At 39.2% G+C, this 27,555-nt stretch overlaps 1 protein-coding gene across 2 annotated transcripts in view; it reads left to right on the forward strand.

Moving 5' to 3' along the window:
• The window catches only part of LOC139749889 (uncharacterized), a 550,483-nt gene that overhangs the window by 402,290 nt on the left and 120,638 nt on the right, over positions 1 to 27,555 (forward strand). For both annotated transcript variants that reach the window (XM_071664274.1, XM_071664273.1), the window contains 2 exons: positions 3,337 to 3,510; positions 12,437 to 12,593. In XM_071664274.1, the coding sequence (XP_071520375.1) occupies positions 3,337 to 3,510; positions 12,437 to 12,593 (331 nt within the window). The remainder of the gene's footprint in view (positions 1 to 3,336; positions 3,511 to 12,436; positions 12,594 to 27,555) is intronic.

Here is a 27,555-nt window from a genome sequence, read left to right on the forward strand (position 1 = left end):
AAATATAGAAACCATGTCCATAGTGCAAAACAAAAGCAGGTCTTCAAGTGCTTTGTCATCATCCTGTGTTGTCTTTCTCCACCAAATTAGTTGTTTCTAGCTGCTTGAGGTTTTCCTTTGACAGCTAAGCCCCATGAGATTCTATGAGATCATGAATGTCAACAGCATCCACTTCCAGCTCAAGATCTTTTGCCAGTTTCATAATCTCAGTCACAACCTTGTAGGTTTCATCTTTCTCGAAGACTCTAAATCCCTGGACTGACTGAGGCCACATATTTTTTCCAAATACCATTTAATCATATTTGAATAACCTTTGCCCAGCCCTTTGCAGTTTTTTTAATGCCTTGATAAATGGTATATAACTTCCAAAAATCATGTAGATTCTTCTCAGGATCTCTTTTAGTATCCTCTAAAGCTTTAGCAAAGGCCCTACAGAGGTAATATATTTTCAAGATTAGCATTAACCCCCTTGACTGAAGTAGTGTTGTGGCAAGAACACTACTTTCATGTTAGGATGAAAGTTGTGTAAATGCGCTGGATGGTCAGGGGTGCTGTTGATTACTAGCAGAATGTTGAAAAAGTTTTTGCCTCAGGGCAATTTTTCCATCTTGGGAATAAAATAGTGAATAAACCAGTTATCGTGGATGGTGATTGTGCCCAAGCCTTTGGGTTTGCACAAAAATACACAGGTGTTTTTAATGCCAGTCTTGCTTGGAAAACAGTCAGTCCTAGCTATTTCAAGGACACCAATTAATGCATGATAACATTTATAAGTTAGACAGCAGCACTCAGGGAGTTTAGTTTCAGATGGTTCAATTTTTGTCCCTACACCCGTTTCCTGGAAGACTCGGTTTAATTGTAAGTCCTCACAGAGATTATTCAGCTGATCTCATTTTTCTTTGATTGTGTTTCAGGAATACTCAATGTAACCAAAATAGCATTTGGTGAGGGTTCAGAACAGCTAATAGAGAAAAAGGATGAACTTTCTTAAGTATAGAATACATTGACATTCTTCAGAATCAGATGGGAAATGGAGGCACTCATTCAATTTGAAGTTTGAGGTCTCCTCCATTCTATGCGCTAGTTACAAAAGTTTACTTAAAGTCTCTGCTAATGTATCTAATCTTTGTAATTTATGTCCCCTTTCTTATGAAGTATTTAGTTATTTAGTGATAGACCTTATTGGGAAAGTCATGGACTTAGCCTTCAAACACTTGTCTATTTTGTACAGAAATAGCTTTTTGTATTTTTTGATGACAAGATAGAAACGTAGACAACAGTCTGGGTCATCTCTCTTTCTAAAGGAGATCAATTGGAGCTGCTATACTGAGAGTGCAGATCAGAGAGTTGACATTCTTGGTAAATAAAGCTCCTCAGTTTTTTATTAGGTTTTCAGGAAGCTTTACCCCAAACACTTTTTGATTCTTTAGTATGGGTTACTAGACAGACACATTCAGTAATGGAAGTAGCTGCCCTTCCTGAGCAGGTCATGCAAGTGCAGCTTTTGGAAGGAGAAACAAGTCTTTGCACATCAACATAAGGAGATGTGGGTTCCAAGATTCTTCATCTTCCAACTTGTCTTGAAGCCAGGGTGGGATTCTGTTTTTCATGAATACCACTGGCAGTCCATTGTTTATACAAGATTTTATACATCCCTTTCTTTGTTTGAGCTAAAAAATCCTCAAAAATATAGAAACACTTGTTTCTCCAGGCATCCTATATTCAAAGAGTTTTTGTGTATGGTCAAATACCTTGTCAAGATAGATATTGAAGAAAGGGAGAGATGCATTCAGTTGGGTCCTTTCATTGGGAAGAGCTTGATTGGGGAATTAATTTGTTGCTAAAGCAAATGCCTTGTTGTCAGCTATGTTTTTTTATATTATAAAAGTTCAGTTGCAACAAATGCCTTGACTGTGGAATGTAACTGTTGGAACCAAATTCATCTCTTTCTCTCAATATCTCTTCTCAGGAAAGTTTTTCCAAGCTAATTGTTTATGAAATTTGGTGAGTCTTGTAGTGGGAGAGACAACCTTGGTACCAGACATTTCAGATTTGCATTTCTCCTCAGTTGATACTTCAAGATGATCAAAACCACCACCGCCTTTGTTCAGGAGCCTACTATAAACGCTCAGAATTTTGGGTCATACACATGGATTTTCTCAAATATTTTTACAGGCTGAGATTAATTCTTCTCCTCAAAGACAGTATCAGTCTGGAAACTCCTACATTTCTTTGAAGATTTGGATTCTATAAGTTGTCGTACAGGAGCCATTGTTTATAGGTTTTGGAATAAACCTTTCTGGATCTGTACTTAGGTAATTTCTTCAATCTATTTTGAGGAGTCCAGTTGCCTCCCTTTTACACTCTAAGTGGGAGTTGCCAGAAGTTAAAATCTCAGGATTTTTTCTGGTAGTATAGCACCTCAAAATCTCATCATGAACATTCTTCTTGAGAACCTTTGGTGCTAGGAGGAGAGTGAGATACACATGACATCCAGTCATAAGAACTTCCTCATTTGTGATGATAATGTCTTTGGATGAGATAAAGCCAAACCTTAGGTTTTTGGAAAAAAAAATAAAACAATATAAAAGGATTTAATTCATATGAATCTTAAGGAACTACCTTTTCATTTACTGTATTTGCTTTTAGAGAGTTTTCTCAAATTCTCATCCTCCATGATGGTATGCTCTCAGTGTCTATGGGACAGCCAGACCCTAGTGTGAAAAGAAAGTTTTGAGGTAAAGAAAAATTCTCTCTGGGATATTGATACCATGAGCACACTTGCTGGGTTGTTGTTTCCTAATTTACCTTCACTACTCTTTAGGGTAAACTTCCTCGTAATCAGTTTTGACCATCATCAGGTTGAATCCAAGTTCCAAGAATTGAGGTATGTCGTTACCAATGGCCAATAGTTGATTTTACTGCTGAGTCAAGTTGCTGTTTGGTCAGTGGGTGGATAAAAGCTGGGCTAGAGGCTGTCAGTACTGAATAGGTGGTTATCAAAGTTTAAGAGGCATTTACCACACCAGAAGGTAGAGTAGTAAGAGGTCTATAACCTTGGAAAATCCTAGAGATTCTCTGAAGGCTTGTGTAATACTACCCAAGAGAAAAGCAGTTTTCCATCCCTCAAAACTTCCATTAGTTTTCACTTAACCTCACTGTAATGTTTATGTAATTTTTAGTAAGATGAAATGTAGCTTCTGCAAATATTAAGATATTATTTTTTAAGTAAATCAGTCATACTGCATTGATTTATATCCATTTCTGCCCAAGCTTACAAATGTTGATTATCCTTGTATCATCCTTATATAATCTCACATATGCACTCTTCAACAGGTCTTTCTCAAGTTTGCGTCTGTCAGCAGGTGCAAGTTATCTCTCACATTCTATCTTAAGCCTGCATGATGCTCAGGCCAATAATAGGCAAGACAGTCACTATGATCTTAGCCTAAGGTCTAACCAACACAGCTTCTGTTCAAGAGGGTCACACTTTGCCATTGGCAGTTTAAGGTATGTTTTCTTCCTCTTTTATTACAGGTATTTGTGAGTTTTAGACAAATAATAAAAACATTTATCATGCTGGAAGCAAAAAAGCAATGTGAACATAATAATAGGTAAAAGAAAAATTAACTAAAATAGGGAAATCCACACATCTTACATGGGATGCCCTAGAATTAGTCATTGAGACTTCATACATCATGCCCAAAGTAACCATTCCCAAGGAATATTGAATATTTTTCTTGTTAGTTCTATATACAGGTTGAGTATAACTTATCCGAAATGCCTGGGACCAAAAGTGTTTTGGATGTTTTTTCGGATTTTGGAATATTTGCAAATACATAATGGTAACGGAACCCAAGTCTAAACACAAAATCCATTGTTTCATATACACCTTATACACATAGCCTGAAGATAATTTATACAATATTTTTAATAGTTTTGTGCATGAAACAATTTATGTAACAATGAACCATCAGAAAGCTAAGGTGTCACAACCCCAGCTGCCCATTTGGACAATCTGTGGTTGTTTGGCATCACTTTCTTTCCTGACTCTAAATTCATATGCTACTGATAAGCAGTCATTTTCTCACACTTTTTCACACATAAGTACATTACAATAAAGAGAATATGAAAACCATTAATACAATTAAAAATAATGTGTTTAGGGTAACTAAGCAGCAGAATATCTGTATCATGTGTCAAACAATAACAACAACAGACAACTGCAGGTTTTCAGTTTCCACCAACAATGCTGCATTAGATTAATGTTACAGTACACTGTATTTTATTTTTTAGGTTTTATTTGAGGTATAAAAGCAAATACACATTTAATTTACAATGATAACATTTAGCTTTAAATATAATGAAAAAATTTCAACGCCGTAATGTTGCTAGTCATGTTATGCTCAAACTTGGCATTTTAGGTGGAGATGAAATTCAGATTTCACATGAAAATAATGTTTTGTACTTTCAAAAAAAAATCTCTACTTACAAAAGAAGATAAATGCAAACACAAATATTAGAACTACATATGGCATAAGGAACTTGAGGGGGAGGGTATATCACTGTTGACAACATCATGAGAAGGAACATCAGAAGTTGAAGGATCAGGAAGTGGGTCCTCTAGGGATGAGGAGGCATTCTGCTGTATGGCTTTCATAAATGTTTCTTCCAGAGTCTTCTGGCTCATTAACAGTGGTTTTAGTTTTAGGAGTCTCTTTTTGATTTTATAAACTGACATGATTTTTTGTTCTGTTATGAATACAATCTACTCTAGTCCTTCAATAAGTCCATCACACATTTTCACCATGTCCTCTATAGGCACTTTTTCTGCAGTGTTAATAAAGTCATCTTCATCATGTCTCTTATGATCACCTTGATTCTGATCCATTTCAGCTATTTCAACATAATTCCTCCCATATAGATGGTGGAAGGATTAAAGCCCTCACATTCTCCATTCTCAATGACTTAGAGCAAATTACCTAGTACCCTATCCATATACCTGACTGCTGTAACCACTCTCCTAATATTCTGGATTTGTTATTCACCTATAGTCCATCCTGCCGTAACTTTACTATCTCACCCCAACTGGTTCATCTTATAAATGTATCTATTCTATCCCCCCTTAAGCATTCCCTTCTAAGCTTAAATACTGGCACTTGAGTAAAGCTGACTGGAATAACTTGCATTACTTCTTTTCTGACTTTTCCTGGTTAAATTACTGTTTCATATGTGGTGATGCTTCTGTCTTCGCCAAACACATAGCAGAAGCTATTCTTGTGGGGATGGAAGCATTTATGCCCTCTTCATCCAAAACAACTTCGTCCAATCCATGGCAACTGTTCCTGTTTTGAGGCCATCCAGTCGAGGGATCAGGCATATCAGGCTTGGAAAAGCTCTTCCTCAACTTTTTTCTGTTGTCATTTTCAAAGGGGAATGCACCAGATGAGGGCTTTGTTTTATGGAGACTTTATATGCAAGCTGGTGGATTAATTAGAACTTCCTCTGACCAAATTATTAAGTCCTCTTTCCATTTCTCTGAGGGTTTGGACAAGCACATTGAATCTAAGAGGAGTTTGTCATTCTTCCAAAGATCAGTGTGCTGGATCACCAGCTATGAAAAAGATGGAAATTCTTACAGTGATTAAGATTATCTATATGGGAGGGAACAAAGATCATATGTTGAGTAGCCTTTGGGGGGTTGAAGTGACCAGCAGGATGCCACAGGGTTCAGTTCTGGGATCATTCCTCTTCTTGATCTATATTAATGATTTGCCTATAGGTATGGAATCATTCCTGAGCATGTTTGAAGATGGTGCAAAGATCATGAGGGAAGTGAAAAGCAAGGGGAATTTCATCAGCTTACAAGGAGACCTAAACAGACTCCAAATTTGGTGTGAAACGTGGTTGATGAAATTCAACCTGAGCGAATGTAAAGCAATGAGGGTGGAACAAAGCAAAAGATAACCTCATTATGATTACTACTAAGCAAGTTCAAGAGGGACTTAGAATTTAACATCATCCCGCACCTGTCACCAGAGTCCCACAATAGGAAAATAGTTAAGGAGAAGAACTGTCAGCTGGCAAATATTAAGATAGCTTTCAAGTATGTGGATAAGGAAATATTTAGCAAACTGTTCATATCCTACATCAGGCCCATACATGTATAAGCTTCTCATGTTTGGTTGCTGCACCTAAAGAAGCACAGAGAGCTCCAAAGGAGGGCAACAAAGATGGTACTAGAGTTAAGAAAGCTAATTTATGGGAAATGGAGACTTAATTTATCCACCTTGGAAGAGTGAGGTATGACCTAATCAAAACCTTTAAGTTTTTCAAAAAGATTGTATAGACACTGAATAGTTATTTCTTCAAGAGATGTATGGGTGAAGCAGCAAGAGGACACACAGTGAAATTAAGTAACAAACTTGTTAATAAGGTTGTAAAGAAACACTTTTTTAGTATAAGAGTTGTGGTATAATGGAGCAGATTGACTAAGGACATGATTGATGCAGACTGCATGCATAAATTTAAGAGGTTGTATGATAGAAAATATTCAAGAGATGGGGCCCACATATGTAAAACCCTCCCCCCCCCATATAGTGTAAATAGGTAATTGGCAAGCAAGAAATTACTGCAAGGTGAGGGAGAAATACAAAAACTTTGACAAGAACTTTGTAAAGAATTCAAAAAACAATCCACAACTTTTCCATTTATTCATCGGGAGCAAATTACTATGTGAGGAGCTGGATGGGAAGTTTAGAAATGTATTTAGTAAAGGACAATATATATTGCCCAACCATTAACAAGATGGAAAGGAAAAGAAGTCTTAGAAGGTGTAGAAACTGATAATTATTGATCCACATAAAGCTCAAGGTCTCTATATGTGCTAAAGAAATTTGCAGAGGCACTTGCTAGACTACTTGAAATATTGTTCAGTTAGTTGCTGGAGGCATGGGATGTCTAGAAGTTGTGAAAAATGGTAAATGTCATGCATACATTGGAGAAGTTGCCAAGAAATTGTGCTGAACAGGCCAGTTTCAATAAAAAATGGGGTCTATGAAAAATTGGGGAAAAAAAATGAATGACTACTTGCAAAAGAGAAACTACTTGTCTAGAAGACAACATTATTTAAGGGAGAGATCATGCATTAAGAATCATCTAGGCCTTTTTCACAAGAAGAGCTCCATCTTAGATCAAGGATTGGGATGGACACAGTCTATGTTCCTAGACTGCCTAAAAGCTTTTGATACCAGAAGTTGATTCAGAAGATAAAGGTACGGGCAGGTATAAGCGGTAGACTCATTCACTGGAGAGATTACATTTTTTGGAAGGGGACAAAGGACGTAGGTAAGATGAGCATTTTTCATTCTTAGAATGAGCAGCAATCACAATTGGTGTGTTGTATGGACCATGGTTATTCTTGGTGTATGTATTTAACTTTCCTGATGGACTGCTTTCCTACCTAAGCATATTTGTGGGTGTTGCCAACATCATCAGAAAAATAAGGAATGATGACCATTGCATCATCTTACAAGAAGACCTGGATGAAAACCAAAGCTGGTCAGGGAAATGGATTATCATGTTCCATCCTAGTTAATGAAGGTAATGTGGGTGGGATATAGTGAAAAATGCCTGGATGCAGTTATTACTCAATGGGAAACAAATGATAGAAATCTCAGAGTGAGAAGGATTTAATAGTTGACTTTGTGCCTAATCTGTTGCCAGAGCTGCACAGCAGAACTTTAATGGAGGGAAACTGTCTTCTGGTATTCATTAGAGTAACAATCAGTTACATGGGTAAGGACATGTTTGGTAAGCTATTCACAAGATAGACTAAAACTGGTTGATGCCACTCAAGTCTGGTCACTTCATCTAAAGAAGTTAGAGATTTAGTTGAGAGGGCTTAGAGAAGAGCATCTAAGTTGGTACCTGAATAAAGAGAGCTGAGCTTCTGTGAGAGGCTGAGGGCTAAAAAAAACCATCCACCACAGAGAAGAGAAGAGAGGGGTTACATAATTACAGCCTTTTTGTGTCTATATCAGTTAGATGATGATGATGACAGTAAGCAGTCCTTCATGAGATGCATTACCTCAGTAACCAGACACTATGACAACATGTACAAGAAGCTGGTTAGTGAAGATGCAAGATAGTAATGTTTTAGGGTAAGGGTAGTAGATGGTTGGAATAGACTAAGCAAGGAAACAGTGAGTCTAGTAGTTTGCAAAGGCCTAAAAGAATACTTGATAATTTTGAAAGTTCAAGAGATATGGGCCCATGAGTGTGGAACTCTCTCCCCATACTGAGCAGATAGGCAAATACAGATTTTCTATCTTTATGTGAGGTCAAGTATTTCCAGTCAGTTATTCTAAATCCCCTAATAGTAGAACTATCCTGATTTTGCTTCCATTATTTTCAGTAAATGAATGTTATGGCTCATCAGAATTCTTTTAAGTGTTTTCCTGCTCGTATTTTTTCTATTATACAATACTTCTGTGGGTCATTTATGAACATTTCCTAAAACATTAGGCTAATCTGTAGTAAGAGTTTCAGTAACCCCCCACTCTATTGTTTTGTTTTTCTCCTCAGGAAAGATCTGATTAAATTTCAGCTCTTTTGTAAATTTTGTCTCAACTCCATCAGTATTTGATATGGTACCCTTGTTTGACCAACCACACTTGTGTCTGCAAGTGGTTATACCAGAAGTGAGAAATCATTTTCATGAAGTTTTATCTTTGTCAATCCTTGGAAGGGAGCACAGTCTCACTGAGGACCTTCTAGGTCAAAAGGACTCCATTTTTACCCTGCTCTGGTGTGATTTGAAGCCTTGAAACTGTTAGAGCTCCATAAGATGAGTCTCAGGGTTGTGTAATAGATATAAGTCCAGCTTTTTTCCATTTACCAGACTAATCCATCAACGATCATAACTACTACTTTTGGTCCAACTCTAGCACTGACTGTCTTTTCAGAGCTATTGATGGGGCTGACTTTAACTGCCTGAACACGTGAACTCTCCAGAGATTAAATGCAAGCCTGAATGATGTCAGTCTGTTTCTTGTTAGGTTGGTAAGGGCTAGATTGGAGGTAATGCCACTTACTAAGGAGCTGTGGCAACTTGGCTGAATATGTTTTCATAGTTTTTGTCCACAATTAATGGGTTATGAAAGTGAATTAGAAGAGAAGAGAGAATGTTGGGGTGAAGAGAGTAGTGAGAGTAAGTGAGCTTGGAAAGGAGACTTGTGTGAGGAAGTACCAGGAGAGATTGAGTGTAGAATGGCAAAAGGTGAGAGCAAATGAAGTGAGGGGAGTAGGTAAGGAATGGGATGTGTTTAGGGAAGCATTGATAGCTTGCACAAAAGATGCTTGTGGTATGAGAAAGGTGGGAGGTGAGCAGTATAGAAAGGGTAGTGAGTGGTGGGATGAAGAAGTACGATTGTTAGTGAAAGATAAGAGAGAGGTGTTTGGATGTTTTTTGCAGGGAAGTAGTGCGAATGACTGGGAGATGTACAAAAGAAAGTGGCAGGAGGTCAAGAGAAAGGTGCAAGAGGTGAAAAAGGGGGCAAATGAGAGTTGGGGTGAGAGAGTATCATTAAATTTTAAGGAGAATAAAAAGATGCTTTGGAAGGAGGTAAATGAAGTTCATAAGACAAGAGAACAAATGGGAACATCAGTGAAGGGGGCTAATGGGGAGGTAATAACAAGTAATGGTGAAGTAAGGTGATGGAGTGAGTATTTTGAAGGTTTATTGAAAGTGTTTGATGATACAGTGGCAGATATAGGGTGTTTTGGCCAAGGTGGTGTTCAAAGTGAGAGGGTTAGGGAGAATGATTTGGTAAACAGAGAAGAGGTAGTGAAAGCTTTGCGGAAGATGAAAGCCGGCAAGGCGGCGGGTTTGGATGGTATTGCGGTGGAATTTATGAAAAAGGGGGTGACTGTGTTGTTGATTGGTTAGTAAGGATATTCATTGTATGTATGGTTCATGGTGAAGTGCCTGAGGATTGGCAGAATGCATGCATAGTGCCATTGGCAAAAGGGATAAAGGTGAGTGCTCAAATTACAGAGGTATATGTTCGTTGAGTATTCCTGGGAAATTATATGGGAGGGTATTTATTGAGAGCATAAATGCATGTACAGAGCATCAGATAAGGGAAAAGCAGTGTGGTGACAGAAGTGGTAGAGGATGTGTGGATCAGGTGTTTGCTTTGAAGAATGTATGTGAGAAATACTTAGAAAAACAAATGGATTTGTATGTAGCATTTATAGATCTGGAGAAGGCATATGATAGGGTTGATAGAGATGCTTTGTGGAGGGTATTAAGAGTATACTATATGGTGTGGGAGGTAAATTGCTAGAAGCAGTGAATAGTTGTTATCAAGGATGTAAGGCATGTATGCCAGTAGGAAGAGAGGAAAGTGATTGGTTCCCAGTGAATGTCAGTTTGCGGCAGGGGTGCGTGATGTCTACATGGTTGTAAATTTGTTTATGGATGGGGTGGTTAGGGAGGTGAATGTAAAGGTTTTGGAGAGAGGGCTTGGGAAGTGAGTTAGTTGTTGTTCGCTGATGATACAGTGCTGGTGGCTGATTCGGGTGAGAAACTGCAGAAGTTGGTGACTGAGTTTGGTGTAGTGTATGAAAGAAAGAAGAAAGCTGAGATTAAATGTGAATAAGAGCAAGGTTATTGGGTACCATAGGGTTGAGGGACAAGTTAATTGGGAGGTAAGTTTGAGTGGAGAAAAACTGGAGGAAGTGAAGTGTTTTAGATATCTGGGAGTGGATTTGGTGGGAGATGGAACCATGGAAGCGGAAGTGCATCACAGGGTGGGGGAGGGGGCGAAGAATTCTGGGAGTGTTGAAGAATGTAGGAAATGTGAGAATGTTATCTTGGAGAGCAAAAATGGGTATGTTTGAAGGAATAGTGGTTCCAACAATGTTATAAGGTTGTGAGGCATGGGCTATAGATATGGTTGTATGGAGGAGGGTGGATGTGTTGGAAATGAAATGCTTGAGGACAGTATGTGGTGTGAGGTGGTTTGATCGAGTAAGTAATGAAAGAGTAAGAGATGTGCGGTAATAAAAAGAGTGTGGTTGAGACAGCAGAAGAGGGTGTGTTAAAGTGGTTTGGTCACGTGGAGAGAATGAATGAGGAAAGATTTACAGAGAGGATATATGTGTCAGAGGTATAGGGAATAAGGAGAAGCAGGAGACCAAATTAGAGGTGGAGAGACAGAGTGAAAAAGATTTTGAGTGATTGGGGCCTGCACATGCAAGAGGGTGAAAGGCGTGCAAGGAATAGAGTGAATTGCAGCGATGTGGTATACCGGGGTCAATGTGCTGTAAATGGATTGAACCAGGGCATGTGAAGCATCTGGGGTAAACCATGAAAGGTCTGTGGAGCCTAGATGTGGAAAGGGAGCTGTGGTTTTGGTGCATTACACATGGTAGCTAGAAACTGAGTGTGAACGAATGTGGCCTTTGTTGTCTTTTTCTAGGCCAACCTCGCGTGTGTGTGAGGGGAGGGTGCTATTTCATGTTTGGTGGGGATTCGACAGGAATAGATGAAGGCAGCAAGTATGAATATGTACATGTGTATACATATATATGTCTCTGTATGTATATGTATGTATACGTTGAAATGTATAGGTATGTATATGTACATGTGTAGGCATTTATGTATATACATGTGTATGTGGGTGGGTTGGGCCATTCTTTTGTCTGTTTCCTTGCACTACCTCGCTAATGTGGGAGATGGGGATTAAGTATAATAAGAAAATAAAAAAGAAAAATAAAGTAAATCTGTCATCTGAAAAAATATGAGTAAGACATTCAACACTGTTTTAGTTAAGTTAATAATTGTGTGAAATAGCACTCACTATTTAGTGTAATGTTGTTTGATAGATTGTTTATCTATTTCTATATAAGCAAGTAATTACTTCCTGCCCTTGAAACATGCAAAAAATATTTCAGACCCTGAAGTCACGTCAAAACACTGATTTTTTAATTTCCAGTTCAGTTCTGCTCATCTTATTCTAAGAGACCCAACAAGAAAACTGAAATTACTGATTAAGGATTCTAGTAGTACAGTTGTAGATATAGCCTTTTGCTTGTGTTGTTAAAAGGGAAAAAAGTGCTTACATTTAATTTCTTTCTGATATGTAAGTAATGTAAGATACTGTGATAAGAGATGATTACTGAGTAAGAAATTAGATATGGTAAACAGCTGAATTTCATGATTGTATCAGATTTGAGAATTTTGGACATGCTATAAAACTTTAAGCACAATATGGATAAGTGAACATTTATTTTTTTAAGGGCCCTGAAAAAGAAATCCTTCCCTGTTGTTTAATTTTAATTTTTTTTGCACTTACTGTAATGACCTTGATAGGTGTCCAGAACTAGAAACTTTACCTATAAATAAGTTATTGGCTTTTTTCTTTTGAAGGTCCAATGGCTACAGCTTCTGTACTAGGGACTCCCATGCTGAATTGTCCCATTTTGAGTTGCATTCCAACCAGTTCAGCTTCCACAACAAAGATACTCATGGGGAGAGTGGTCTCCAGTCTAATACCCACAGCTTCTGCTCTCGTCGGGATTCTCAGGTAGAGTACAGCAAGCAAATAACTTAGCAAGATTCTCAGGTGGAGTACAGCAAGCAAATAACTTACCAATTTTAAACGAGACTCATCAGAAGATATTTGTTTTTTACACGGAAAAAACAAAGAATGTTTAGCCAAGAAAGCAGTAAGATGAGTTTTGAATACTGTGTTGGCCACCTAAACTTGGATAGAAGGGTTTTGATTATTATACAGTGAAGAAAATCGACTCCCTCCAGTCATTGTAGATGCTTTAGGAATTTGCATGAAGTTAAGCAGATTTTCCACTTTAATAGGTATACCATTTCTCGTACAGTATTGCTTTCAGCAGATTTACATCCATCTTATTCTTGACCTCATACTAATGCACTCAAGGCTGTAAACATAGCACTGAATGCTAATAGTAACATTTGCAAGGCATACATTTGGCCCTTCTTCTTTCAGCATCTTTACCCATAAATGTCACCTGACAACAGTTGATGCCCGTTTAGATGAAGTTTGGCCAACAAGTATTGATATGCTAAATTTTTTCACCTTTGTTTACATATCCAACAATTGGTTGTACCATTAGAAGCATAAAGAGTTTCCTTCCATTTCTAGAGAGGCATCGAGAAAATTTTGCTTTTTTTAGCTCTCATAATAAGCAAATGGATTTGTATGTAGCATTTATGGATCTGGAGAAGACATATCATAGAGTTGATAGAGATGCTCTGTGGAAGGTATCAAGAATATATGGTGTGGGAGGCAAGTTGTTAGAAACAGTGAAAAGTTTTTATTGAGGATGTAAGGCATGTGTAGGAAGTAGCAAGAGAGGAAAGTGATTGGTTCTCAGTGAATGTTGGTTTGCAGCAGGGGTGCATGATGTCTCCATGGTTGTTTAATTTGTCAATGGATGGGGTTATTAGGGAGCTGGGTGCACGAGTTTTGAAAAGAGGGACAAATATGCAGTCTGTTGTGGATGAGAGAGCTTGGGAAATGAGTCAGTTGTTGTTCATTGATGATACAGCTCTGGTGGATGATTCGCATGAGAAACTGCAGAAGCTGGTGACTGAGTTTGGTAAAGTGTGTGAAAGAAGAAAGCTGAGAGTAAATGCGAATAAGAGCAAGGTTATTAGGTACAGTAGGGTTGAGGGACAAGTCAATTGGGAGGTAAGTTTGAATGGAGAAAAACTGGAGGAAGTGAAGTGATTTAGATATCTGGGAGTGGATTTGACAGCGGATGGAACCATGGAAATGGAAGTGAATCATAGGGTGGGGGGGGGTGAAAGTTCTGGGAGCATTGAAAAATGTGTGGAAGTTGAGAACGTTATCTTGGAAAGCAAAAAATGGGTATGTTTGAAGGAATAATGGTTCCAACAATGTTATATGGTTGTGAGGCGTGGGCTATAGATAGAGTTGTGCAGAGGAGGATGGATGTGCTGGAAGTGAGATGTTTGAGGACAATATGTGGTGTGAGGTGGTTTGATCAAGTAAGTAATGAGAGGGTAAGAGAGATGTGTGGAAATAAAAAGAGTGTGGTTGAGAGAGCAGAAGAGGGTGTTTTGAAATGGTTAGGTCACATGGAGAGAATAAGTGAGGAAAGATTGACAAAGAGGATATGTGTGTCAGAGGTGGAGAGAATGAGGAGAAGTGGGAGACCAAATTGGAGGTGGAAAGATGGAGTGCAAGGAGTGCAAGGAATAGAGTGAATTGGAACTATGTGGTATACTGGGGTTGACGTGCTGTCAGTGGATTGAACCAGGGCATCTGAAGCGTCTGGGGTAAACCATGGAAAGTTCTGTGGGGCCTGGATGTGGAAAGGGAGCTGTGGTTTTGGTACATTATACATGACAGCTAGAGATTGAGTGTGGACGAATGTGGCCTTTGTTGTCTTTTCCTAGTGCTACGTCGCACACATGTGGGGGGAGGGGGTTGTTATTTCATGTGTGGTGGGATGGCGATGGGAATGAATAAAGGCACACAGTATGAATTATGTACATGTGTATATATGTCTGTGTGTGCGTATATATGTATACGTTAAGATGTATAGGTCAGTATGTTTGCGTGTGTGGACGTGTATGTATATACATGTGTATGTGGGTGGGTTGGGCCTTTTTTTCGTCTGTTTCCTTGCGCTACCTCGCTAACACGGGAGACAGCGACAAAGCAAAATAGATAAATAGATAAAATAAAATGTCTGTGTGTGTATATATATGTATACGTAGAAATGTATAGGTATGTATATGTGTGTGTGTGGATGTGTATGTATATACATGTGTATGTGGGGGGATTGAGCCATTCTTTCGTCTGTTTCCTTACACTAACTCGCTAATGCGGGAGACAGCAACAAAGTATGATAAATAATAGATAATAAGTGTACAGCTATCCTTCGAAGGCAGTGTGTACAAAGTGACTCCACAGAAAATGTATTCTGTATATTGCAGGATTACTTAGGTTAAATAAAGTATATAATCCAGGATCCCTTTTGCATGAGGCTCATGCACCTTCGAAGCTGTACCACATTTAGTATCAAATGATGGATGCCTTTGGAGTATTAAGTTCCTCATCAAGATTGTACCCTTTTCATCGAATGACAATAATACAACCTCATCAAAGGTGATATTTAATTTCTTGCATAACCACCAACACATAGACAGCAGTGGCATGTGATATCCTTATGGTTGTTTGATGTGTTTATGGATGGGGTGGTTAGGAAGGTAAATACAAAAGTTTTGGAGAAAGGGGTGAGTATGCAGTGTGTTGGGGATGAGAGAGCCTTGGAAGTGAGTCACATGTTGTTTGCCGATGATACAGCACTGGTGGATGATTCGAGTGAGAAACTGCAGAAGTTGGTGACTGAGTTTGGAAAAGTTTGTGAAAGGAGAAAGTTGAAAGTAAATGTGAATAAGAGCAAGGTTATTAGGTTCAGTAGGGTTTAGGGACAAGTTAGTTGGGATGTAAGTTTGAATGGAGAAAAATTGGAAGAAGTAAAGTGTCTTATATATCTTGGAGTTGACTGAGCAGGGAATGAAACCAGGAAAGCAGAAGTGATGCATAGGTTGGGGGAGGGGACGAAGGTTCTGGGAGTGATGAAGAATGTGTGGAAAGAGAGAACGTTATCTAGGAAAGCAAAAATGGGTATGTTTGAAGGAATAGTAAATATATAAAAATAGATTTTTAAATATGTGTATGATTTTTCCGGCTGAGTGATAAAACTTGGAATTCCACACGATGCTGATTAGTTTTTTCTGATTGTGTTTAGTTTTTTGATTGTGTTTAGTTTCAGTGTTAAATGATGAATTAATTGCATTGGATAAACTGACTAAATATAAAGTTTTAAATTACATACAGTTTCTACACTGGCAATAGAGCACAGTGTAGTGTATATATATATATATATATATATATATATATATATATATATATATATATTTTTTTTTTTTTTTTTTTATACCTCGTCGCTGTCTCCCGCGTCTGCGAGGTAGCGCAAGGAAACAGACGAAAGAAATGGCCCAACCCCCCCATACACATGTACATACACACGTCCACACACGCAAATATACATACCTACACAGCTTTCCATGGTTTACCCCGGACGCTTCACATGCCTTGATTCAATCCACTGACAGCACGTCAACCCCTGTATACCACATCGCTCCAATTCACTCTATTCCTTGCCCTCCTTTCACCCTCCTGCATGTTCAGGCCCCGATCACACAAAATCCTTTTCACTCCATCTTTCCACCTCCAATTTGGTCTCCCTCTTCTCCTCGTTCCCTCCACCTCCGACACATATATCCTCTTGGTCAATCTTTCCTCACTCATTCTCTCCATGTGCCCAAACCATTTCAAAACACCCTCTTCTGCTCTCTCAACCACGCTCTTTTTATTTCCACACATCTCTCTTACCCTTACGTTACTTACTCGATCAAACCACCTCACACCACACATTGTCCTCAAACATCTCATTTCCAGCACATCCATCCTCCTGCGCACAACTCTATCCATAGCCCACGCCTCGCAACCATACAACATTGTTGGAACCACTATTCCTTCAAACATACCCATTTTTGCTTTCCGGGATAATGTTCTCGACTTCCACACATTTTTCAAGGCTCCCAAAATTTTCGCCCCCTCCCCCACCCTATGATCCACTTCCGCTTCCATGGTTCCATCCGCTGACAGATCCACTCCCAGATATCTAAAACACTTCACTTCCTCCAGTTTTTCTCCATTCAAACTCACCTCCCAATCGACTTGACCCTCAACCCTACTGTACCTAATAACCTTGCTCTTATTCACATTTACTCTTAACTTTCTTCTTCCACACACTTTACCAAACTCCGTCACCAGCTTCTGCAGTTTCTCACATGAATCCGCCACCAGCGCTGTATCATCAGCGAACAACAACTGACTCACTTCCCAAGCTCTCTCATCCCCAACAGACTTCATACTTGCCCCTCTTTCCAAGACTCTTGCATTTACCTCCCTAACAACCCCATCCATAAACAAATTAAACAACCATGGAGACATCACACACCCCTGCCGCAAACCTACATTCACTGAGAACCAATCACTTTCCTCTCTTCCTACACGTACACATGCCTTACATCCTCGATAAAAACTTTTCACTGCTTCTAACAACTTGCCTCCCACACCATATATTCTTAATACCTTCCACAGAGTATCTCTATCAACTCTATCATATATATATATATATATATATATATATATATCCCTGGGGATAGGGGAGAAAGAATACTTCCCATGTATTCCCTGCGTGTCGTAGAAGGCGACTAAAAGGGGAGGGAGCGGGTGGCTGGAAATCCTCCCCTCTCGTTTTTTTTTAATTTTCCAAAAGAAGGAACAGAGAAGGGGGCCAGGTGAGGATATTCCCTCTAAGGCCCAGTCCTCTGTTCTTAACGCTACCTCGCTAACGCGGGAAATGGCGAATAGTTTGAAAGAAAAAATATATATATATATATATATATATATATATATATATATATATATATATATATATATATATATATATATGAGTGTATGGGCCATTCTTCTTCTGTTTCCTGGCGTTACCTCTCTGATGCAGGAAACAGTAATTAAGTATAATAAATGAATAGATCTGTATGCATATGAGTGGATGGGTCATCTGTCATCTGTTTCCTGGTGCTACCTCGCTGACATGGGAAACAGCGATTAAGTAAAATAAATGAATAATATGTATATGTGCATGTATGGGCATTTATGTATATATATATATATATATATATATATATATATATATATATATATTTTTTTTTTTTTTTTTTCTATTATACTTTGTCGCTGTCTCACGCGTTTGCGAGGTAGCGCAAGGAAACAGACGAAAGAAATGGCCCAACCCCCCCCCATACACATGTATATACATACGTCCACACACGCAAATATACATACCTACACAACTTTCCATGATTTACCCCAGACGCTTCACATGCCTTGATTCAATCCACTGACAGCACGTCAACCCCGGTATACCACATCGCTCCAATTCACTCTATTCCTTGCCCTCCTTTCACCCTCCTGCATCTTCAGGCCCCGATCACACAAAATCTTTTTCACCATCTTTCCACCTCCAATTTGGTCTCCCTCTTCTCCTCGTTCCCTCCACCTCCGACATATATATCCTCTTGGTCAATCTTTCCTCACTCATTCTCTCCATGTGCCCAAACCACTTCAAAACACCCTCTTCTGCTCTCTCAACCACGCTCTTTTTATTTCCACACATCTCTCTTACCCTTACGTTACTCACTCGATCAAACCACCTCACACCACACATTGTCCTCAAACATCTCATTTCCAGCACATCCATCCTCCTGTGCACAACTCTATCCATAGCCCACGCCTCGCAACCATACAACATTGTTGGAACCACTATTCCTTCAAACATACCCATTTTTGCTTTCCGAGATAATGTTCTCGACTTCCACACATTCTTCAAGGCTCCCAGAATTTTTGCCCCCTCCCCCACCCTATGATCCACTTCCGCTTCCATGGTTCCATCCGCTGCCAGATCCACTCCCAGATATCTAAAACACTTCACTTCCTCCAGTTTTTCTCCATTCAAACTCACCTCCCACTTGACTTGACCCTCAACCCTACTGTACCTAATAACCTTGCTCTTATTCACATTTACTCTTAACTTTCTTCTTCCACATACTTTACCAAACTCAGTCACCAGCTTCTGCAGTTTCTCACATGAATCAGCCACCAGCGCTGTATCATCAGCGAACAACAACTGACTCACTTCCCAAGCTCTCTCATCCCCAACAGACTTCATACTTGCCCCTCTTTCCAAAACTCTTGCATTCACCTCCCTAACATCCCCATCCATAAACAAATTAAACAACCATGGAGACATCACACACCCCTGCCGCAAACCTACATTCACTGAGAACCAATCACTTTCCTCTCTTCCTACACGTACACATGCCTTACATCCTCGATAAAAACTTTTCACTATATATATATATGAGTGTATGGGCCATTCTTCTTCTGTTTCCTGGCGTTACCTCTCTGATGCAGGAAACAGAACAGTAATTAAGTATAATAAATGAATAGATCTATATGCATATGAGTGGATGGGTCATCTGTCATCTGTTTCCTGGTGCTACCTCGCTGACATGGGAAACAGCGATTAAGTAAAATAAATGAATAATATGTATATGTGCATGTATGGGCATTTATGTATATATATATATATATATATATATATATATATATATATATATATATTTTTTTTTTTTTTTTTTTCTATTATACTTTGTCGCTGTCTCACGCGTTTGCGAGGTAGCGCAAGGAAACAGACGAAAGAAATGGCCCAACCCCCCCCCATACACATGTATATACATACGTCCACACACGCAAATATACATACCTACACAACTTTCCATGATTTACCCCAGACGCTTCACATGCCTTGATTCAATCCACTGACAGCACGTCAACCCCGGTATACCACATCGCTCCAATTCACTCTATTCCTTGCCCTCCTTTCACCCTCCTGCATCTTCAGGCCCCGATCACACAAAATCTTTTTCACCATCTTTCCACCTCCAATTTGGTCTCCCTCTTCTCCTCGTTCCCTCCACCTCCGACATATATATCCTCTTGGTCAATCTTTCCTCACTCATTCTCTCCATGTGCCCAAACCACTTCAAAACACCCTCTTCTGCTCTCTCAACCACGCTCTTTTTATTTCCACACATCTCTCTTACCCTTACGTTACTCACTCGATCAAACCACCTCACACCACACATTGTCCTCAAACATCTCATTTCCAGCACATCCATCCTCCTGTGCACAACTCTATCCATAGCCCACGCCTCGCAACCATACAACATTGTTGGAACCACTATTCCTTCAAACATACCCATTTTTGCTTTCCGAGATAATGTTCTCGACTTCCACACATTCTTCAAGGCTCCCAGAATTTTTGCCCCCTCCCCCACCCTATGATCCACTTCCGCTTCCATGGTTCCATCCACTGCCAGATCCACTCCCAGATATCTAAAACACTTCACTTCCTCCAGTTTTTTTCCATTCAAACTCACCTCCCACTTGACTTGACCCTCAACCCTACTGTACCTAATAACCTTGCTCTTATTCACATTTACTCTTAACTTTCTTCTTCCACACACTTTACCAAACTCAGTCACCAGCTTCTGCAGTTTCTCACATGAATCAGCCACCAGCGCTGTATCATCAGCGAACAACAACTGACTCACTTCCCAAGCTCTCTCATCCCCAACAGACTTCATACTTGCCCCTCTTTCCAAAACTCTTGCATTCACCTCCCTAACATCCCCATCCATAAACAAATTAAACAACCATGGAGACATCACACACCCCTGCCGCAAACCTACATTCACTGAGAACCAATCACTTTCCTCTCTTCCTACACGTACACATGCCTTACATCCTCGATAAAAACTTTTCACTGCTTCTAACAACTTTCCTCCCACACCATATATTCTTAATACCTTCCACAGAGCATCTCTATCAACTCTATCATATGCCTTCTCCAGATCCATAAATGCTACATAGAAATCCATTTGCTTTTCTAAGTATTTCTCACATACATTCTTCAAAGCAAACACCTGATCCACACATCCTCTACCACTTCTGAAACCACACTGCTCTTCCCCAATCTGATGCTCTGTACATGCCTTCACCCTCTCAATCAATACCCTCCCATATAATTTACCAGGAATACTCAACAAACTTATACCTCTGTAATTTGAGCACTCACTCTTATCCCCTTTGCCTTTGTACAATGGCACTATGCACGCATTCCGCCAATCCTCAGGCACCTCACCATGAGTCATACATACATTAAATAACCTTACCAACCAGTCAACAATACAGTCACCCCCTTTTTTAATAAATTCCACTGCAATACCATCCAAACCTGCTGCCTTGCCGGCTTTCATCTTCCGCAAATCTTTCACTACCTCTTCTCTGTTTACCAAATCATTTTCCCTAACCCTCTCACTTTGCACACCACCTCGACCAAAACACCCTATATCTGCCACTCTATCATCAAACACATTCAACAAACCTTCAAAATACTCACTCCATCTCCTTCTCACATCACCACTACTTGTTATCACCTCCCCATTTGCGCCCTTCACTGAAGTTCCCATTTGCTCCCTTGTCTTACGCACTTTATTTACCTCCTTCCAGAACATCTTTTTATTCTCCCTAAAATTTAATGATACTCTACCACCCCAACTCTCATTTGCCCTTTTTTTCACCTCTTGCACCTTTCTCTTGACCTCCTGTCTCTTTCTTTTATACATCTCCCACTCAATTGCATTTTTTCCCTGCAAAAATCGTCCAAATATATATATATATATATATATATATATATATATATATATATATATATACCTTGCTCTTATTCACATTTACTCTTAACTTTCTTCTTTCACACACTCTACCAAACTCAGTCACCAGCTTCTGCAGTTTCTCACATGAATCAGCCACCAGCGCTGTATCATCAGCGAACAACAACTGACTCACTTCCCAAGCTCTCTCATCCCCAACAGACTTCATACTTGCCCCTCTTTCCAAAACTCTTGCATTCACCTCCCTAACAACCCCATCCATAAACAAATTAAACAACCATGGAGACATCACACACCCCTGCCGCAAACCTACATTCACTGAGAACCAATCACTTTCCTCTCTTCCTACACGTACACATGCCTTACATCCTCGATAAAAACTTTTCACTGCTTCTAAAAACTTGCCTCCCACACCATATATTCTTAATACCTTCCACAGAGCATCTCTATCGACTTTATCATATGCCTTCTCCAGATCCATAAATGCTACATACAAATCCATTTGCTTTTCCAAGTATTTCTCACATACACTCCTCAAAGCAAACACCTGATCCACACATCCTCTACCACTTCTGAAACCACACTGCTCTTCCCCAATCTGATGCTCTGTTCATGCCTTCACCCTCTCAATCAATACCCTCCCATATAATTTACCAGGAATACTCAACAAACTTATACCTCTGTAATTTGAGCACTCACTCTTATCCCCTTTGCCTTTGTACAATGGCACTATGCACGCATTCCGCCAATCCTCAGGCACCTCACCATGAGTCATACATACATTAAATAACCTTACCAACCAGTCAACAATACAGTCACCCCCTTTTTTAATAAATTCCACTGCAATACCATCCAAACCTGCCTGCCTTGCCAGCTTTCATCTTCCGCAAAGCTTTTACTACCTCTTCTCTGTTTACCAAATCATTTTCCCTAACCCTCTCACTTTGCACACCACCTCGACCAAAACACCCTATATCTGCCACTCTATCATCAAACACATTCAACAAACCTTCAAAATACTCACTCCATCTCCTTCTCACATCACCACTACTTGTTATCACCTCCCCATTTGCGCCCTTCACTGAAGTTCCCATTTGCTCCCTTGTCTTACGCACTTTATTTACCTCCTTCCAGAACATCTTTTTATTTTCCCTAAAATTTAATGATACTCTCTCACCCCAACTCTCATTTGCCCTTTTTTTCACCTCTTGCACCTTTCTCTTGACCTCCTGTCTCTTTCTTTTATACATCTCCCACTCAATTGCATTTTTTCCCTGCAAAAATCGTCCAAATATATATATATATATATATATATATATATATATATATATATATATATACCTTGCTCTTATTCACATTTACTCTTAACTTTCTTCTTTCACACACTCTACCAAACTCAGTCACCAGCTTCTGCAGTTTCTCACATGAATCAGCCACCAGCGCTGTATCATCAGCGAACAACAACTGACTCACTTCCCAAGCTCTCTCATCCCCAACAGACTTCATACTTGCCCCTCTTTCCAAAACTCTTGCATTCACCTCCCTAACAACCCCATCCATAAACAAATTAAACAACCATGGAGACATCACACACCCCTGCCGCAAACCTACATTCACTGAGAACCAATCACTTTCCTCTCTTCCTACACGTACACATGCCTTACATCCTCGATAAAAACTTTTCACTGCTTCTAAAAACTTGCCTCCCACACCATATATTCTTAATACCTTCCACAGAGCATCTCTATCGACTTTATCATATGCCTTCTCCAGATCCATAAATGCTACATACAAATCCATTTGCTTTTCCAAGTATTTCTCACATACACTCCTCAAAGCAAACACCTGATCCACACATCCTCTACCACTTCTGAAACCACACTGCTCTTCCCCAATCTGATGCTCTGTTCATGCCTTCACCCTCTCAATCAATACCCTCCCATATAATTTGCCAGGAATACTCAACAAACTTATACCTCTGTAATTTGAGCACTCACTCTTATCCCCTTTGCCTTTGTACAATGGCACTATGCACGCATTCCGCCAATCCTCAGGCACCTCACCATGAGTCATACATACATTAAATAACCTTACCAACCAGTCAACAATACAGTCACCCCCTTTTTTAATAAATTCCACTGCAATACCATCCAAACCTCCTGCCTTGCCAGCTTTCATCTTCCGCAAAGCTTTTACTACCTCTTCTCTGTTTACCAAATCATTTTCCCTAACCCTCTCACTTTGCACACCACCTCGACCAAAACACCCTATATCTGCCACTCTATCGTCAAACACATTCAACAAACCTTCAAAATACTCACTCCATCTCCTTCTCACATCACCACTACTTGTTATCACCTCCCCATTTGCGCCCTTCACTGAAGTTCCCATTTGCTCCCTTGTCTTACGCACTTTATTTACCTCCTTCCAGAACATCTTTTTATTTTCCCTAAAATTTAATGATACTCTCTCACCCCAACTCTCATTTGCCCTTTTTTTCACCTCTTGCACCTTTCTCTTGACCTCCTGTCTCTTTCTTTTATACGTCTCCCACTCAATTTCATTTTTTCCCTGCAAAAATCGTCCAAATGCCTCTCTCTTCTCTTTCACTAATACTCTTACTTCTTCATCCCACCACTCACTACCCTTTCTAATCAACCCACCTCCCACTCTTCTCATGCCACAAGCATCTTTTGTGCAATCCATCACTGATTCCCTAAATACATCCCATTCCTCCCCCACTCCCCTTACTTCCATTGTTCTCACCTTTTTCCATTCTGTACTCAGTCTCTCCTGGTACTTCCTCACACAAGTCTCCTTCCCAAGCTCACTTACTCTCACCACCCTCTTCACCCCAACATTCACTCTTCTTTTCTGGAAACCCATACAAATCTTCACCTTAGCCTCCACAAGATAATGATCAGACATCCCTCCAGTTGCACCTCTCAGCACATTAACATCCAAAAGTCTCTCTTTCGTGCGCCTGTCAATTAACACGTAATCCAATAACGCTCTCTGGCCATCTCTCCTACTTACATAAGTATACTTATGTATATCTCGCTTTTTAAACCAGGTATTCCCAATCATCAGTCCTTTTTCAGCACATAAATCTACAAGCTCTTCACCATTTCCATTTACAACACTGAACACCCCATGTATACCAATTATTCCCTCAACTGCCACATTACTCACCTTTGCATTCAAATCACCCAACACTATAACCCGGTCTCGTGCATCAAAACCACTAACACACTCATCCAACTGCTCCCAAAACACTTGCCTCTCATGATCTTTCTTCTCATGCCCAGGTGCATATGCACCAATAATCACCCATCTCTCTCCATCAACTTTCAGTTTTACCCATATTAATCGAGAATTTACTTTCTTACATTCTATCACATACTTCCACAACTCCTGTTTCAGTAGTACTGCTACTCCTTCCCTTGCTCTTATCCTCTCACTAACCCCTGACTTTACTCCCAAGACATTCCCAAACCACTCTTCCCCTTTACCCTTGAGCTTCGTTTCACTCAGAGCCAAAACATCCAGGTTCCTTTCCTCAAACATACTACCTATCTCTCCTTTTTTCACATCTTGGTTACATCCACACACATTTAGGCACCCCAATCTGAGCCTTCGAGGAGGATGAGCACTCCCCGCGTGACTCCTTCTTCTGTTTCCCATTTTAGAAAGTTAGAAAAATACAAGGAGGGGAGGATTTCTGGCCCCCCGCTCCCGTCCCCTCTAGTCGCTTTCTACGACACGCGAGGAATGCGTGGGAAGTATTCTTTCACCCCTATCCCCAGGGATAATATACATATATATATACACATACACACACATACACACACACACGCACACATACACACACACACACATACATATATATACATGTGAAAAATGTAAGAAACAATTTAGAAAACTGAAGACTTCTAGCTTGAAATGAAATAAAAAAATGAATGTCACATAATGGTTCAACCTCTGGCTATGGAAAAAGGAAATATATATATATATATATATATGTATATGAGTGGATGGGCCATTCTTTATCTGTTTCCTGGCGCTACCTTGCTGATGTAGGAAACAGCTATTAAGTATGATGATAATAAAATGATAAATAATAGTGATAATGGTAACCCTGGGGATAGGGGAGAAAGAATACTTCCCACGTATTCCCTGTGTGTCGTAGAAAGGCGACTGAAAGGGGAGGGAGCGGGGGGCTGGAAATCCTCCCCTCTCGTTTTAATTTTCCAAAAGAAGGAACAGAGAAGGGGACCAAGTGAGGATTTCCCTCAAAGGTTCAGTCCTCTGTTCTTAATGCTACCTTGCTAATGTGGGAAATGGCGTATAGTATGAAAAAAAAAAATATATATATATATATATATAATATATATATATAATATATATATTATATTATATTATATATATATATATATAATATATATATTATATATATATTATATATATATATATGAGTGTATGGCCATTCTTCTTCTGTTTCCTGGCGTTACCTCTCTGATGCAGGAAACAGTAATTAAGTATAATAAATGAATAGATCTATATGCATATGAGTGGATGGGTCATCTGTCATCTGTTTCCTGGTGCTACCTCGCTGACATGGGAAACAGCGATTAAGTAAAATAAATGAATAATATGTATATGTGCATGTATGGGCATTTATGTATATATATATATATAATATATATATATAATATATATATATATATTATATATATATATATTATATTATATATATATTATATATATATATATAATATATATATATATATTATATATATATATATTATATATATATATATATTATATATATATATATAATATATATATATATATTATATATATATATATTATATATATATATATATTATATATATATATATTATATATATATATATAATATATATATTATATATATATATATTATATATATATATATTATATATATATATATAATATATATATATATATAATATATATATATATAATATATTTTTTATCATACTTTGTCACTGTTTCCCACGTTAGCGAGGGAGCGCAAGGAAACAGACAAAAGAATGGCCCAACCCACCCACATACATATGTATATAAATACACGTCCACACACGCACATATACATACCTATACATCTCAACGTATACATATATATACACACACAGACATATACATATATACACATGTACATAATTCATACTGTCTGCCCTTATTCATTCCTGTTGCCACCCTGCCACTCATGAAATGAAAACCCTCTCCCCCGCATGTGCACGAGGTAGTGCTAGGAAAAGACAACAAAGGCCACATTCGTTCACACTCAGTCTCTAGCCGTCATGTATAATGCACCGAAACCACAGCTCCCTTTCCACATCCAGGCCCCACAGAATTTTCCATGGTTTACCCCAGACGCTTCACATGCCCTGGTTCAATCCATTGACAGCACGTCAACCCCAGTATACCACATCGTTCCAATTCACACTATTCCTTGCACACCTTTCACCCTCCTGCATGCTCAGGCCCTTGATCACTCAAAATTTTTTTCACTCCATCTTTCCACCTCCAATTTGGTCTCCCACTTCTCCTCGTTCCCTCCACCTCTGACACATATATCTTCTTTGTCAATCTTTCCTCACTCATTCTCTCCATATGACCAAACCACTTCAAAACACCCTCTCCTGCTCTCTCAACCACATTGTTTTTATTACCACACATCTCTCTTACCCTATTATTATTTAATCAATCAAACCACCTCACACCACATATTGTCCTCAAACATCTCATTTCCAGCACATCCACCCTCCTCCGCACAACTCTATCTATAGCCCACACCTCATAACCATATAACATTGTTGGAACCACTACTCCCTCAAACATACCCATTTTTGCTTTCCAAGATAACGTTCTCGACTTCCACACAGATTTCAATCCTCCCAGAACTTTCACCCCCTCCCCAGCCCTATGATTCACTTCCGCTTCCATGATTCCATCTGCTGCCAAATCCACTCCCAGATATCTAAAATACTTCACTTCCTCCAGTTTTTCTCCTTTCAAACTTACCTCCCAATTGACTTGTCCCTCAACCCTACTGTATC

Source organism: Panulirus ornatus, chromosome 8, assembly GCF_036320965.1.
Source record: "Panulirus ornatus isolate Po-2019 chromosome 8, ASM3632096v1, whole genome shotgun sequence".
In the NCBI taxonomy this organism is placed as follows: Eukaryota; Metazoa; Arthropoda; class Malacostraca; order Decapoda; family Palinuridae; genus Panulirus; species Panulirus ornatus.